This window comes from Denticeps clupeoides, chromosome 3 (genome assembly GCF_900700375.1).
Source record: "Denticeps clupeoides chromosome 3, fDenClu1.1, whole genome shotgun sequence".
NCBI lineage: Eukaryota > Metazoa > Chordata > Actinopteri > Clupeiformes > Denticipitidae > Denticeps > Denticeps clupeoides.
This window is the reverse complement of record NC_041709.1, coordinates 15,493,034-15,508,106: the sequence shown is the minus strand read 5'-3', so window position 1 is coordinate 15,508,106 and position 15,073 is coordinate 15,493,034. Positions and strand designations below refer to the sequence as shown.

General features: G+C 41.7%; 1 protein-coding gene across 3 annotated transcripts in view; it reads right to left on the bottom strand.

The window, feature by feature from the left end:
* ap3b1a (adaptor related protein complex 3 subunit beta 1a) overlaps positions 1-15,073 on the bottom strand; it is a 60,285-nt gene that overhangs the window by 2,481 nt on the left and 42,731 nt on the right. For all 3 annotated transcript variants that reach the window (XM_028973798.1, XM_028973797.1, XM_028973799.1), the window contains 3 exons: positions 14,024-14,108; positions 8,144-8,241; positions 5,300-5,438 (listed from right to left, as the gene is read on the bottom strand). In XM_028973798.1, the coding sequence (XP_028829631.1) occupies positions 5,300-5,438; positions 8,144-8,241; positions 14,024-14,108 (322 nt within the window). The remainder of the gene's footprint in view (positions 1-5,299; positions 5,439-8,143; positions 8,242-14,023; positions 14,109-15,073) is intronic.

Below are 15,073 nucleotides of genomic sequence, written 5' to 3'. Positions count from 1 at the left end.
TTGTCAGAGGTTGCTGAGCTCTTTATCCAGCCCCTGTGGCTTTACTAATGGATTTAGGCTATAAATCTCTTATTTACTCAACTACTTAATGCAGCCCTCAGGCAAGAGGACCCGGCCACACAGCGGGAGTGTGTGTGTGTGTGTGTGTGTGTATGTAAGTTTTATAGTGTATGTATTATAGTGTTGCTGAACATTCAACCTTTCAACTGCTCTGGGACTGCGGAAACACAAACACCCAATACATATATATACATATATATATATACATATACATATACATATATATATATACATATATATACATATATATATATATATATATATATATATATATATATATATATATATATATATTATACACCCATACATACATACACACACACACACATATATATATATATATATACACACACACACACACACACACACAACACATATATATATATATATATATATATATATATATATATATATATATGAGAGACACACACATCAATTACTTGATACATGCCACACCTTTATTGGGGATGTCTTGCTAATAATTTCCACCTGTTGTCTATTTCATTTACATAACATGTGAAATTGATAGTCAGTGTTGCTTCCTAAGTGGACCATTTTATTTTACAGAAGTGTGACTGAGTTACATTGTGTTTAAGTGTTCCCTTTATTTTTTTTGAGCAGTGTACATATATGTATGTATATACAGCATATTTCATAAAAGTGGTAATGTAACTCCTAAAGTGGTCCCCTAATCGTGCCCAATCTGTAAACAAAAGTTTAGAATTTTTTCATATTTGTTTAATCTTTAATAAACATACATTTTCTACCAAATTCTTATGAGTACCTCTGGTGCCCAGTAAGACACACACACACACACACACACACACACACACACACACACACACACACACACTTTTGCCCTGTTGTGAAGACCACAGTAATAAAAACGTAACTATGCTATAAATGATAAATGTCTAACTGACCTGTGTAAATGTAAATATGCCACTACCCAGAGACTTAAATGGTTTTAAATCTTTCCTTTAATTGTCCAAATTCCTGGCTCATAAGGACATCTGGTGCTCATGAAGGCATAAACACACACACAAACACACACACAGGTGCTGCGACCCCACTCCTCACACATGCGCGGTCATGCTCAATGCAGGCCGCTGCAGGTCGTAACCGGATCATTGGTATTCCCCCGCACTGCTGCTAAACGCCGGATTAATTGCAGGCTATGGAAAAGAAAAGCAAAGCGCAGCCCCTTGGACTCAAGCCAGCCGTATTGCCATCGATCGGCTGGACGGCTGCTAAGCATCGCTTTCCAATTACTGCTGATTCTTCTCTATGGGTAGAAAAAAAAGAAAGAAAGAGAGAGAGAGAGAGAGAGAGAGGGGGGAAAGAAAAAAAAATTGCTTCTCACCATCTGTCCCTTTCCTGTCTGTCCTGAGCAGACTGTGATGTGGCCTCCTTTACATTTAACCTCGCAGATGAGACACACACACCTTCACACAGAGACAGGGGGAAGTGTTCAGCCCTTTCAGGCTCGCCGGAGCCCTGAAGTGGGTTCCGCTTACACACCACACTCAACCTTAAAATATAAGCTCACTCACACCTTCACACCTCTTCTGGTGAGATGAAGAAAGATAAGAACACAAAATGCAATGCCACATGTAAAGGTAAAATCGTATTTCTAGTCCACAATCGCTCTGCTAGCAGCGGACCGCAGATTGGGAGGAAAACAGCCTACAAATCAATACGATGACAGAAGACAACAGAAGTCCAGGCCGAGAGGTGAAAATACCAATAATGGTGTCGTACTGAGCATCAAGAACAAAGGAGAACGTTCAGAAGTTTGTTTTTTTGTGTGCCGCCGCTAAAATCTCCACGTCACACACGAAAGACTGAGGGAGATTAAACCAAAACCTGCCCCTGAGCAGGAAATTGGCAAACGCAAGTCTTTTCTGCAGGGATGAATAGGTGGCCAGTTCTACGCCTGGATGAGGGGGACGTTGTGCGTGGGGACAGATGGCTATTTGGTCACTCAGATTAGCCTTCCATTAGACTGGAGGGTCCTCCACACCACGTTCACCCGGCCCAGCGCTGGACACCACTGGCCAGTCCTCTTCATGGGCACCCTGACAGAAGGCAGATACCACATCATAATGGTGAGAGAAGAGGAGGAAAAGACAGACACACTAATTTAGACCCTCCAGGAGACGGTCAGGTGGTCAAGTGCTGACCTCAGCAAAGACTAAAGACCTTTAATCCATGTCAACTGGTTCAAATAAACTTTATGTATGTATGTGCATTATGATAACAGGGAAGGGTTTATTTTATAGGTCAGGTTGGTCCTTAAAAAAGAAAGAAAAAAATAATTGCAGGCTGGGCATTTAAGGGTTCACACAATTCCCTCATCCTTTTACAAAGAAAATAACTAGTTTGATTTGGACAAAATGTTTTTTTTTTTTTTTTTTAAACAAAAAGAGGAACAAGCCTCTGTTTTGCTTGTTGATATGTTTACCTGCTTCACCAATCGATTTGTGTTTTCTCATTACCAGCCTGCGCTGCTTGGAAAAAGCAGTGCTGCCCCCTGCTGCACAAACGAGAAATAGTCCTCCGGACGCCCAGGGCAAGACTCACTTTGTCAGATCATCACGAGTCTGCGCTGAAACCCCGGGCCATGCGCAGGGTTCGCCCCTGCTTTTCTTAATTTCATACAGAAGCAGGTGACCTGCTTAAAACCGCACCCGGTGATGCCTGAAGGTCTTCTACGTTAAACCAGAACGAGTGAACGAGCCCATATCTAGTCAATCCCGTACTTTACACGTCTACCCACTTTAGAGAAAACCAAAAATGTCCTCACAAAGACAGGGTTTAGAGGGATTAATCCCATGTAGAGGGATTAAAGTTTTCCATCTTACTGAAGACCGGTTTAAGGTTGGTTTAAATGTAGACTAAATCTGGATGCTTTATTGTACATTCTTCTCTTAGAATTACACTGGCCCTCAGAAAAAAATAAGTACAAATGAATGGGTGTGTGTGTGTGTGTGTGTGTATAAACACGTTGTCAGATTGGTCCTTGGTGTCCGAACAACAATAACGACCAATACACCACCGCGGTGGTGCATATAACAATGCCATATGAGATATGAAAGACAGACACAAAGTGACAAACGTTTTTACAAATGTCTCAAAGACTACCTGTCCCTGACAACCACTGCATCATAAAATGACAGGAGAGAGAAAAAGAAACATGCTGCGTGCGTGCGTGTAGGTGCATGAGAGTTAACTTGTCAGTCAGAGGCCAGAGAGAGAGAGCAGGGGGAAACGGACCGGGTCCTTTTTTTTTCCCCCTCCCTTTTTCAGGCATTACAGGAACAGAAAGTGATTGATGGCATGGTCTTATTTGTCCTATTGCTTATTCTAAATGAAATATGGGCTTTTTGTGGCCAGAGGTTCCTCCCCTCGGCAGCCATTGATTTCCACTCACGGTGCCAGCGCTGGAGGTGTCCTTGTGCGAGGCGCTCTCTCACTCTGCAAGGTTGTTCCATATTCACTCATATTTTATAATCAAATTAGAGCATCATTGTCATCCAAATGTGAGCCCAGACGCTTGGAGTGTGTACATGTGTGTGTGTGTGTGTGTGTGTGAGAGAGAGAGAAAGAGAGAGAGAGAGAAAGAATGAGAGACAGACAGATCACTCCTAAACTATGTTCAAAGTCAGCATGTCATCTCTGACTTCACCCATAGAGCTAAGGTGGAGTGAAGCACCGCTCGTTCTTGACACAAGGTCTTTTTTGGGCCGAGCGGCACCTCTGAGTCGGGTCACCCAAACATCTTCTCTTTATTATATCTTTTTTTTGTGTTTATGTTATGTTTGGGAGACAAACTCCCACTCGTGGAGACTGTTGGAAATATTTAGTTTCTGTCTCCAAACCTTCCAGCATGCCCTGTTTCAAGTCACTGCAGGCTTATATATTACCTTGCAGTGGATATTATGAATGAATGCTATCCAGGCCAGACATGAACCCAACGTTTCATACGGTCAGGATCAGACCGAAATCGACCCATGAGCCCAAATTTGGAATAGTAGCCATGAAGCAGATGCTTGGATCAACAATATGAACCTGTAAGGTCTCTTGCCTAGGAATGATCATTTAGTGGGGTGCAGAGTATGGTATACAAATCAAATGATTTCAAATCAGTTATTAATAATCAAGATATAATTAATAATAATTAATTGTTAATTAAAAAAATATATAACTGTATAAATTACTTTATGAACACTAACAATAACAGCAGCAACAATTTGGCCTTCAGAACAAACAAAACATTAAGATAATTACTAGAAGCAAGCATATATATATATATATATATATATATATATATATATATATATATATATATATATATATATATACACACACACACACACACACACATACACACACACACACACACACACACACAGCATGCACTTGAAAATAGTATCATTTCTGCAAAATTTATAATCTGTTATTGATTAAGCCCTTCTTCAATCTCCAAACACCTACATCATAAAAGTCAATTTCTATAGAATTTTAAAAGACAAGATGGAAAATAATTATTATTTTTATCTGATTATTTGATATTCCCTTTGTATGTGATAATGTGCTACACAAATGAAAACCAACATTTAAAGGCCCCACAAGTAACTTTCCTGTGTGCTGGGTAATCCATCAGCACGCATGGTATGTTCCTTGCAGGTTTCTTCGGTAAACAGTGGTAAACAGTGTGTGGTATACTCATAAACTCTCATAAATTCTCATAAATTGCACACAGGTGGCTCTAATTCACAGAGTGACAGCACTTCTTTAAGACAGCTGGTCACAGCAGGCTCCATTTAAATGTGCTAAAAAGTATGGAAATACCTATAGCTACAGTGTGTGTGCGTGTGTATGTGTATATATCCCCTAATACAAGTGCTGTTCACATATTAGAATACTTTTATGATTATTTCAAATTGCTTTTGGAAAATTACATACAGGAAATATAGGTGGGGACGAGGTGGGGGAGGGAGAGTCAGGGCTGCTAATTAACCATCAGGTGTTTGTGTGTGCATTGCAGAGGAAAAATCATTAACACAACCTGACTATACACACACACACACACACACACACACACACACACACACACACACACACACACACACACACACACACACACAGCTGTGTATGCCCTGGCAAGTGTGATGGGTATAGTGTGATATGGGTTGGTGCGTTTGGGTGTGTGCGTTTTTGGGAAGGGAAGTCTGACCTGTAAAGGCTATCCTCACCAGTCGGAACCACACCCATGTTGGCCACTGACACCATCTTTTTACTGAGTGCCTGGTTGCTGGTGTTCTCGGGTGCCATGGTGATCGTTGCTGAGGTTTCATTCATGCCCTGCAGCTTTCCTGTGGAGAAGAACATTTATATATACACACACATCACCTCCTATGGGTTTACAGCCATATAATAAAAAGTGAAGTGATTGTCATTCTGAAAAACTGCAGCACAGCAGCATGAAGCACAAAACAAAATGTGGGGCCCTCAGTAGTACAGTGGCAGTTCGGAATTTGACCCTGCAATCCTTCGTCTATGAGTCTGTTTCCTCACCCAAGAGACCACCACCCCCTATAATGTATGTGTTTTGAATAAAAAAAATAAAATATAATATATATATAATGTCTTTTTATACAACACACTTCCTATTTTTATGTAAAAATGGTTACACTAATTAAAATAAACAAATAGAAGAGTTTACCTTCTGATTAAAAAAAAAACAACAACAAATGGACATCTTTGGTTTATGGTGTCTACAGTAAACAGTATTCAGAGATGATGGTGCTACACAGTCTATTCAGGAAAGTTGGCTTTGCATCAAAATGTTTTGTTTTTGTGTGTTTGCTCCTCAATGACACTTGAGATTCAGAAAAATAAAATCAGTCAGTGCACTTGTATCAGGAGAGGTATGTGCAGTTGGTCAATGGGAAGAAAACTCATGAAAGAGGTAAAAATCAAAGGCTTATTATCGACAAATCACCCATTATGCCCTGTTCCATAAATAAGGGGTGTTATTCCAATAAAAACCCAAACACGGCGGATGCATAAATGAAGAGCATGCTTAAATCTGACCGGCACCTGTTCTGTGGAAAGGGAACAGGACAAAAGGTGCGCGTAAAAAGCCTGCTTTTCAGCACGTGCCACGTTTCAGCAGGTTTTATTAGGACTAATACAATCAAAGCCCGGCGGGGCCTATGCAGAGTAAATTAAGAGGCAGAGTGGTGAAGGGCCAGGACTCTATAAAGCAGCCGCGCACACACCAAAAAATAAATAAAAATAAAAAAAGGTACGAAAAAGAGGGGGGAGAGAAAACAAAAAGACACAAAGGCAACTTTCCTTAACAGGGTCCTTGACGGAACCTGCCAAGGAAGAGGAGCGGCTTAATGCGCTCAAACTGGAGAAATGAAAATGGCAGCTTCCTCAAAATAAAGAACTGAAAAAACGAAAGCTTGCTTTCAAACTGGGGCGACCAGGAGCCACTTCAGAGAGTGCTTTTTACTCAAGAGCCGGTAGTGTTTAAAGCGTTCGCAGGAGGTTTGCGAATGCTCACTTAGACTTAAACCTCTACATTAAGCTCTATTGAAGAGTAAATGGGGAAAGAATGGGTCGGGGTACACTTATGCTAAAAGCCTCTGCTTCACGTCCAATTAAGAGGCCATGATTGCACTATAAAAAGCAACTACTTCCTGTTTCTGGGTCTTGAATAGGGAGACGCTGCTCTTGGGGTGGGAGAGATACTCGGTTGTGCCTCTTTCCCCACTCTGGGCATTAATGCTTTGGGGAAGTGCATCCACTCATGTTAAATAATAATAAAAATGTACAGGAGCAGCCTTTTTTCAGTGAGAAGCCAACTTTCATTAGCAAATCACTTACGAAAATAAGACACCAAGCATTCTGACATGGGCCAAAGTCTCCCACCCACTCTTGTTTCTGTTCGTTCCTTGTATCTTTTCATTTGCCTATTTATGCAGTTTTTATCGTCGTGGGCCATTCGGAGCTCTAATGAGGGAGGGAGATGCAAATGAGATTCCCAGTCATTTCACATGCAGAAGAAATGCTTTCCGGAGGAGCTCTGCTAAGTGCTTGCATTGTCTCCATGGCGGGAGCGGCGGAAGGCGGATTTGGAGAATATGCCACTGTGGTAAAATTAAGAGGCGTAAAGCACATACGCTTATGCTTGTTAATCGACCAAAAAGAATTGTTAAGATGCAGTAAAACCGTAATTATTTTATTCAGCACTTAGTATCAGCGGTGCTAATAAGTGCCGCTGGCAGAACATCACTCAGGCCTGTTCTAATACTATTTCTCTGGTGATCTAGGAGGGGACTGTGATAAGCGCTGGTGGGCAGATGGGACATTTTGAACCAGGGCGGGGACACGGAGGTGAGGGCGCGGTGGGACTTTGGGCCGAGCAGCGTGGCGGAGGCCTGTGGATCTGTCTAACACTCGCATGTCAACGGCAGAATTCAGAGGGACAGGCATGGGTGAGGGAGGACAGGGAATGCGGGGGGTGGGGGGTGCTGGCTGGGCGAGAAGGAGTCTGGAGACCCGCTGCGTATGCGTTTATACATATTTCAAATAAACAAATTTAAATGTAAAGTGCTTCATCTGGACATGGGCCTCTCTGCTCTATTTCACTGCATACACGGCTGCCACATCCACTCACCTCTCTCATCAACCACTCAGCAAAAAGGGGTGTGACGGTAGGAGTTGGGGTAGGGGGGTTCTGGTACCATGGTCACAGGGTTATGTGGGGGGTTGGTAGCACTAGGCCTGGCCCGGGACCAGAAGGCGTGCTCCTTTGCTCATGGTTCTGTTTGAGTGGTCAGGGAAAGTGGTTGAGCAAACATGGCCTGATCAGAACACAGAGCCTTGGGACAGTGGAGGCGAGGCGGCGAGGTGGTGCTGGGTGGCCACAATGGAACATGGCTGCATGTGTTTAGTTTATTCTAAAGTAAAAAGTGACCAAATGTCAAAAAAAGCAAAAAAGCTTTTTAATAATTTCGTGATTTTCGTTTTAGATGCTGTAGAGCGTTAAAGTCCATCTGAGCCTTACCCTGTTCTTTGCGGAAGTCTTGCTCTGTCATGGTGACTGGCAGAAACAGCTCTCCTACAACAGGCTGAATGGAAACACTGAACTGGTCTTCCTTTGTGCTGCAAAACACAGATAATTTTAATGAAACAAACAGTAAAATTAGCCAAATATAAATTTTAATAAAAATTTTATTTGTCACACACAGTCATACATGGTATAATATGCAGTGAAATGCTTGTAAATGCAGTGAAATGCATCATGTGAACAGATTAAAAAAAAAAAAAAAAAAACATATAGTGATCACCATGTATGAGCAGTTGTGTTTCTATTAATCCTGAAAATGTTTCCACTGGAAACTAGTTGATGTTGGAAAGGGAAAAAAAACACATATTGCAATCGTTTTCATTTTGTCAACATTTTGGAAACATTGCTTTAGCTTTGAAATGCTGCTAGAGACACACTGTTGTATTATATAATATACACTGTATCAACTAATAAACAACCAGTTATCAAGTTACCAATACAGCAATTAACACTAGAAATGATGCTTCGTGAATTGTTGTGCTTAAATGTTCCCAATTTATCATCAAAACTAAGGCAATCAAATGAACTGGGTTGCATAATACCTCTTTGTCATGCATTGTCATCCAGTTGCCTCAACTTTACACAAAGTTTGCTGCTTCTGTTCCTTCTCTACTCACATCAGCAATCTTTCCCGCTCATGTTAATTCCTTCTCTACAATATCCGTCCTTATCTGTCAACACAGGTCACCCAGCTACTGGTTCAGTCCTTAGTAATCTCACGACTGGACTACTGTAACTCCCTTCTAGCTGGTCTACCTCTATGTACCATCTGACCTCTACAACTCATACAAAATGCAGCAGCACGACTGACCTTCAACCTTTCCAAATTCCCCCACACCACCCCTCTGCTACGCTCCCTCCACTGGCTCCCAGTAGCTGCACGCATCACATTCAAAATACTGATGCTGACCTACAAAGCCAAACATGGAGTAGCACCATCCTACCTCACAGCCCTTATTATACCTCACACTGCACCTCGTATACTCCGAGCCTCCAGTACTGCTCGCCTGGTCCCTGCATCGCTAAAGGTAAAAGGAAGACACTCATCTAGACTCTTCTCCGTCTTGACCCCTCGGTGGTGGAATGAACTTCCCCTTGAGGTCAGAACAGCTCAGTCACTGAGCACTTTCAAACGACAGCTCAAGACCTTCCTCTTTAGAGAATATTTAGATGAACTTGTAACCTTCTTATTATCTAAATTGTGTACAGAATCTACAACAAGAGTGAATAAAAAGATTGTATTCATCATTGGGGTCCTAATGAACTAGAACTGATCACTTCATCGTTGGTAACTTGAAAGCACGTTGTAAGTCGTGCTGGATAAGGGCGTCTGCCAAATGCCTTAAATGTAAATGTATTATGGTAATTTGCATACACTCCAGAATGCTATGAAGAATGGTTACCTGAAAGGACGCACATGCAGTCATCAATTGCATTGCATAAAAAGGGCTTCAGAGCCAAGGATGTTGCTGCTATTAAGATTGCACTAAATAAACCATTTATCGGATAATCGAAAACTTCAAGGAGAGAGGTTCAAGTGTTGTGGAGAAGGCTTTATGGTGCTCAAGAAAGGTCCAGCAAGTGCCAGGACCATCTCCTAAAGATGATTCAGCTGCCACGTCGAGGTGCAACCAGTGCATGGCTTGCTCGGGTATGGCAGAAGGGAGGTGTCAGAGCATCTGCGTGCACAGTCAGGTGAAGAATTTGGGAGGATGGCCTGGTGTCAGGAAGGGCAGAAAAGAAGCCAGGTCTCTCCAAGATAAATGGAGGACAAACAAAAACCCACAAATTCTGACAAACTCCAAGCACTGACCATGAAGGAATGGGTTGCCATCAGTCAGGAAGTCTTGTAAAAACATGCATAAACTATGTAATAAATAAAAGCCTTAGTCAATAAAAGTCTTTGAAACACTGAAGCAGCAAACTTTGTGAAAACCAGTATTTGGACTGTGCATACTGTTATTAGTTCCAACGCAGCACCAGAAAACCTAATAATGTACGTGGTTAGAAAGGGGAGAGGCAGGACATCACACAGTCTTCTATTAGGCTGTAAAAATAATTTGAAAACATTATATAAAATGTTTGTACAAACATTATTTCTATGTACCTAACTGAGACTGATAGCAATAATTAAGGGCCAAGTATAAAAGTATAATGATCAATTACAGCAACACCTGACTAATGCAATAAAACAATGTTAATGAATTGAGAAAATTAGCACTATTTAGGCAATTTAACAGTATGTAAATGGATGACAATATGAATTTTTCAAATAATGATAAATATTTCTAGGTGACATGGTGCCCATCTATCAGCATAGACAATCATTTAAATGGACTTTTGAAAAGCTCAAAAAAGTGTGGTGGTTCTGGTTGGAATAAACAAGGTTAACCTAAGAAATATGAATTGTTTAAATAATCCATGTAGTGATGAACATGAACCTCTGTGTGATGATTTATCACGACTTCGCCTTAATCAGTCAACTTTTCCCCTCTGCTTGGGTCAAGAGAGTACAAAAAGATGTCAGCTGGAAAATCTTAAATTGGTAAAATGGCTCCTGAATGCCTGATTGCAAGTTCAAGGACTTCAAGCTGTCAGACTACAGCTGAGACATGAAAACTGCATTTAAACCGATCGTCTGAGTTTAATCATCTTCAGGAAACATAGCAAGGCTGCAGAGGACAGCACTATGAGAAAGTTTGTGCGGATCTAAAGGAAACTTCTCACTGATTGTCATGCTAAACACACCTGGTGATTGGCGTTTTTTGGCAATAGATTGACCCCTCCTCCCCTTCATTATTCCCATATCCCCACATCCCAAAACAGCTTTCTGATAACGCCATTGATCGCTTGCGCTGCCAATCGCTTTCCATTCCCTCAGTCTCTAACAGGCCAATTGCCAGAGGGAGTTAAGTGTTATTTTACCCCAAACAGGATCAATCGTTTCTGATACAGTGCCAGGGGGCATGTCAGGGAGGGGGAGAGGAAGAGGAAGAGAAGCAGGGGAAGTGAGGGGGCAGATGACTGATGGGAAAAATGTGTTCGATTACGTTCAAGTTTAACGGCTTAATCTGTTCTGGGAGAGCACTGGCCTATCACCCGAAATGCACCATCTTAAAGACTCATCTGGGGTACACAAAAGCAGTGCAAGAAAGAGTTATTGACAGGAGAAGACAAGGAAACAATCACAGATAACCAAAGAAAAGGAAAACCTGGGAAAAGTGATGCAAATTCATTATAAAAAAAAAAGAGGACCACACCCCTGGAGTGTTGAGGTGAGAGAGTATTGATTATTTCAACATAAAATATTTTTCCCAATAATCAGAGCTATCAGTAACATTTAATTAAGCCAGAGCACACACACACACACACACACACACACACACACACACACACACACAGGCCACTTCATTAGGTACACTTGGCTTTCCTCTTCTCCAAGCTAAAGCTAACAAGAAAGCAGATGTTTCTTCTGCACTTGTGTTTGTTTTCTGAAAACCCACCAGATGCACTTCAAGTGGATTGAATCAGCCAATGCCCATGAACCTCAGATGTACCTGAGCTGAGCAAAGCACAGTTTAAACTCAGTGCAACATTTTTAAGGTAATTATGACCTATGATCTGATTCCTTAGCGCTGAACTGCCTGAATGAAAATGAGAGCGAAGCCCCATCCCGCTGCATGCCAGGCCCTTCGGCCAGCATTAGACCTGCCTCAGTCACCCAGGAGGCCATGTCATTGAGCTCACATTGTCCACATCATTAGAAATAATCCCCCTTTAACAGCGCTGGCAAATCCATTTATGATGATGATGTTCACAATCCTCCATCCCAAGGTATTGATCACAACAAGCAGATATAATTGGAAAAAAATACATTACAAGGTATGCGGAGAAAAGTAATTACATCTTTGCAAATGGCTTTATGTATAAAACCCTGAGAACGTATGCTCAAACTGAGGTAATGATTTATGCGGGATGGAGAATGTAAATTGAAATGTAAATTAACTCCAATGCTGAACGCCTGAGTAATCATAATAATCAATGAAGGTTTTACATTAACAGGCTTTCATGATCATGCTGACCAAGGTCTACAGGGTGATGGGATGATTTTTCCAGTGGTCCTGTTCCTAGTATATTCATAGGACATGGTGATGTATTATCAAAAAAATATATCCACTGCTTTGACAATACATACAATGTATGAACTCCACACGGAGACATGATTTTGACAATAATAAATTCATAAAAGCTCAAATTGTGGCAACAATACTTAATGGATCATGTAATAGCCACACTGTAAAAAGTGAAGACAAGGCATGCAGACATCAAAATGCACAGTTAGGACAGATAACAGTGCGTCTCTAATCCTAGTCTTATAAAAGTGAAGTGATTGTCACATGTGATACACAGCAGCACAGCACACAGTGCACACAGTGAAATTTGTCCTCTGCATTTAACCCATCACCCTGAGTGAGCAGTGGGCAGCCATGACCGGCGCCCGGGGAGCAGTGTGTGGGGACGGTGCTTTGCTCAGTGGCACCTCAGTGGTACCTTGGCGGATCGGGATTCGAACCGGCAACCTTCTGATTACAGGGCCGCTTCCTTAACCGCTAGGCCACCACTGCCCCTCAATATAGTCCTCAATATAGTCCTTGGTGGTTCCTTCTTTGATGGAAATCTGTCATCTAAAGTGATGTTTATTACTCTGTATATTTTGTTAGATTTCCAACACACACAGTTGACAGTACACTCAGACCCAATTTAACAACGCTGAGGCATTCTGATGTCAGAGCTTGTTTCCAGTGCTGACCGCCTTGCATGAACATGACTGAAACTTTCATTCACTATCATTTCTTTACATGGTTATGTCCTATCTTATGATGCCTGTAACTTATTGCTAATGCTGCCTCTGTCACTGCCTGGATGGAAAACTCAAGAATAAATGTATTTACTACAATTTACTGTCTCTCCATGGTCTTTCCGTGGAAGAACATCTTCTCAGCTCCAGAACTTGGTGGTCTGCTCAGATCTATTGCTTCAACATCACTAAGACTTTGTGATTCCATGGTAGTTACATTATGCTATACCACGGCTAAAGCTTACTGGCTGGTTGGTATGCAAGTAGTGCAGACAATGCATAACCACACTTATGAGCTAATGAACAAGCCATAATTTTTTTTTTTTTTTAAATCAGTGGACACCTGACAAATGTTCAGCTAAAAACCCTAACATTTTAATGCTTCTAGCAAAGTATTGTAGTAGATGGTGCGATAATCCTCTCTGATGTGTGTGTTAAAGAATTTTAACAGTTTACAAAGGCTTTGCGTTAGGTGGATCTTTGCTTTTAATACACAGTGTATAAATTGGTTATGAGGATAAAAACACACCTGTACAACACATCTATGTGCAAATTTAATTGAATTCAATAACTGAGTATGAATGTGTTGAAGATGACACACATGGGGAGCAGAAGGCCCTATGAAAAGCATATTTTAAATGTGCGACAAAACATAACCTTTGGATTTCCTTCAGCGCCAGTCCACGAAAGTCAATAAGCATAAAGTCAGCCTACAAAACATCAACTAGAAAGCCTTTAAGTTGCTGTTTCTTTCTGTAAAAAAACATTAATGAGTGAAACCTCTCTCATTTGACACTTGCTTTAAGAGATCTTATGAAGGAAGTCAAATCCACTAATCACCCTACAATACAGTTAAATGTGTTTTTACAGTGAAATAACAGTTAAGCTGAAATAAGAAGAAGTCAGGCTAATCAGAAGGACCTTTTGGTCTTTTGGTGTAGGTACAGAGGAGCTCTTACCACAGCTGAAAGTTGGCTGCTTGTGTGGAGTCGTTGAAGTCGATGCCCATGGACACGGTGACAGACGCTCCCGGCTCGAGACGCTCTGAGGAGGTTGAAAGGGGGGTTGTGGGGTCGGGAAGAGGAGGGGATAAAGGATGGAGGGATGGGGAGAGGGGAGCTTTAGAGTGTAACAGACAGGCACCCGCGCGACTCGTGTTTTCTACTTCAGAAAGCAAGGCCACCGTGTATGAGAAATCTATCAATCTCATTCCACATCACAGGGCAAAAAGAAGAAATCGCATGTTTCAATAACGGCAGGGTTATCACAGAGGAATGTCAGGCAGGAGGAGGAGGAGGAGAAAGAGAGCAGGAGGAAAGAAGATGACAGTGGAGGAGGAAGGCGAGGGAGAGCAGTAGAGAGGAAAAGAGAGACAAGAGAGCGATTGAGGTAGAAATGTCTGCCACGCTTCTTCAAGCTGAGCGTTTGCTGGTGCCGGGGGATGGTGGTGGGGTCTGTCGCTGGGGATATGAGCAGCAAGTTTACAAGTAACTCTTCTGATGGAGGGCAAAGTGCTTCACGGTGCCCTGGCCTCCAGCTATAACACATCATTTAACCAGAGAGAATACCAGAAAAACTCCAAAAGACAAAGAAAGCATACAAATGGGTGACATTAAAGAAACGGCATTTAGTGTGTCAATAAGGTGAAGTTCAGACCATTGTACAGTTAACTAGGCCAAATGGATTGCTTATGAGTTTGCCCAGACAGTACGCTCAGTCTGAAGTTGGAAATTGGAAACTACTGTCCCTTTCAGTCATTCCATTTTCTGTGAGCTCATCAGCTAGGTGCTGACAAGACCAGATATTTAACTTGCTAGACTGCTTGTCACTGTTTTTAACCACATTTTATCAAGTTTACAGGAAAAAATGGTGACCGGTTTTATTTCTTCTGATTGGGGATTTTGGTCAACAAAAACAGTGTAGTCTGAAGTGGAATTAAAGCCCACCAGAACTCATAAATTCTTCTGTCTCTACAGGTGGGATGGTCTCTACTATTCGAAAAGGTACTC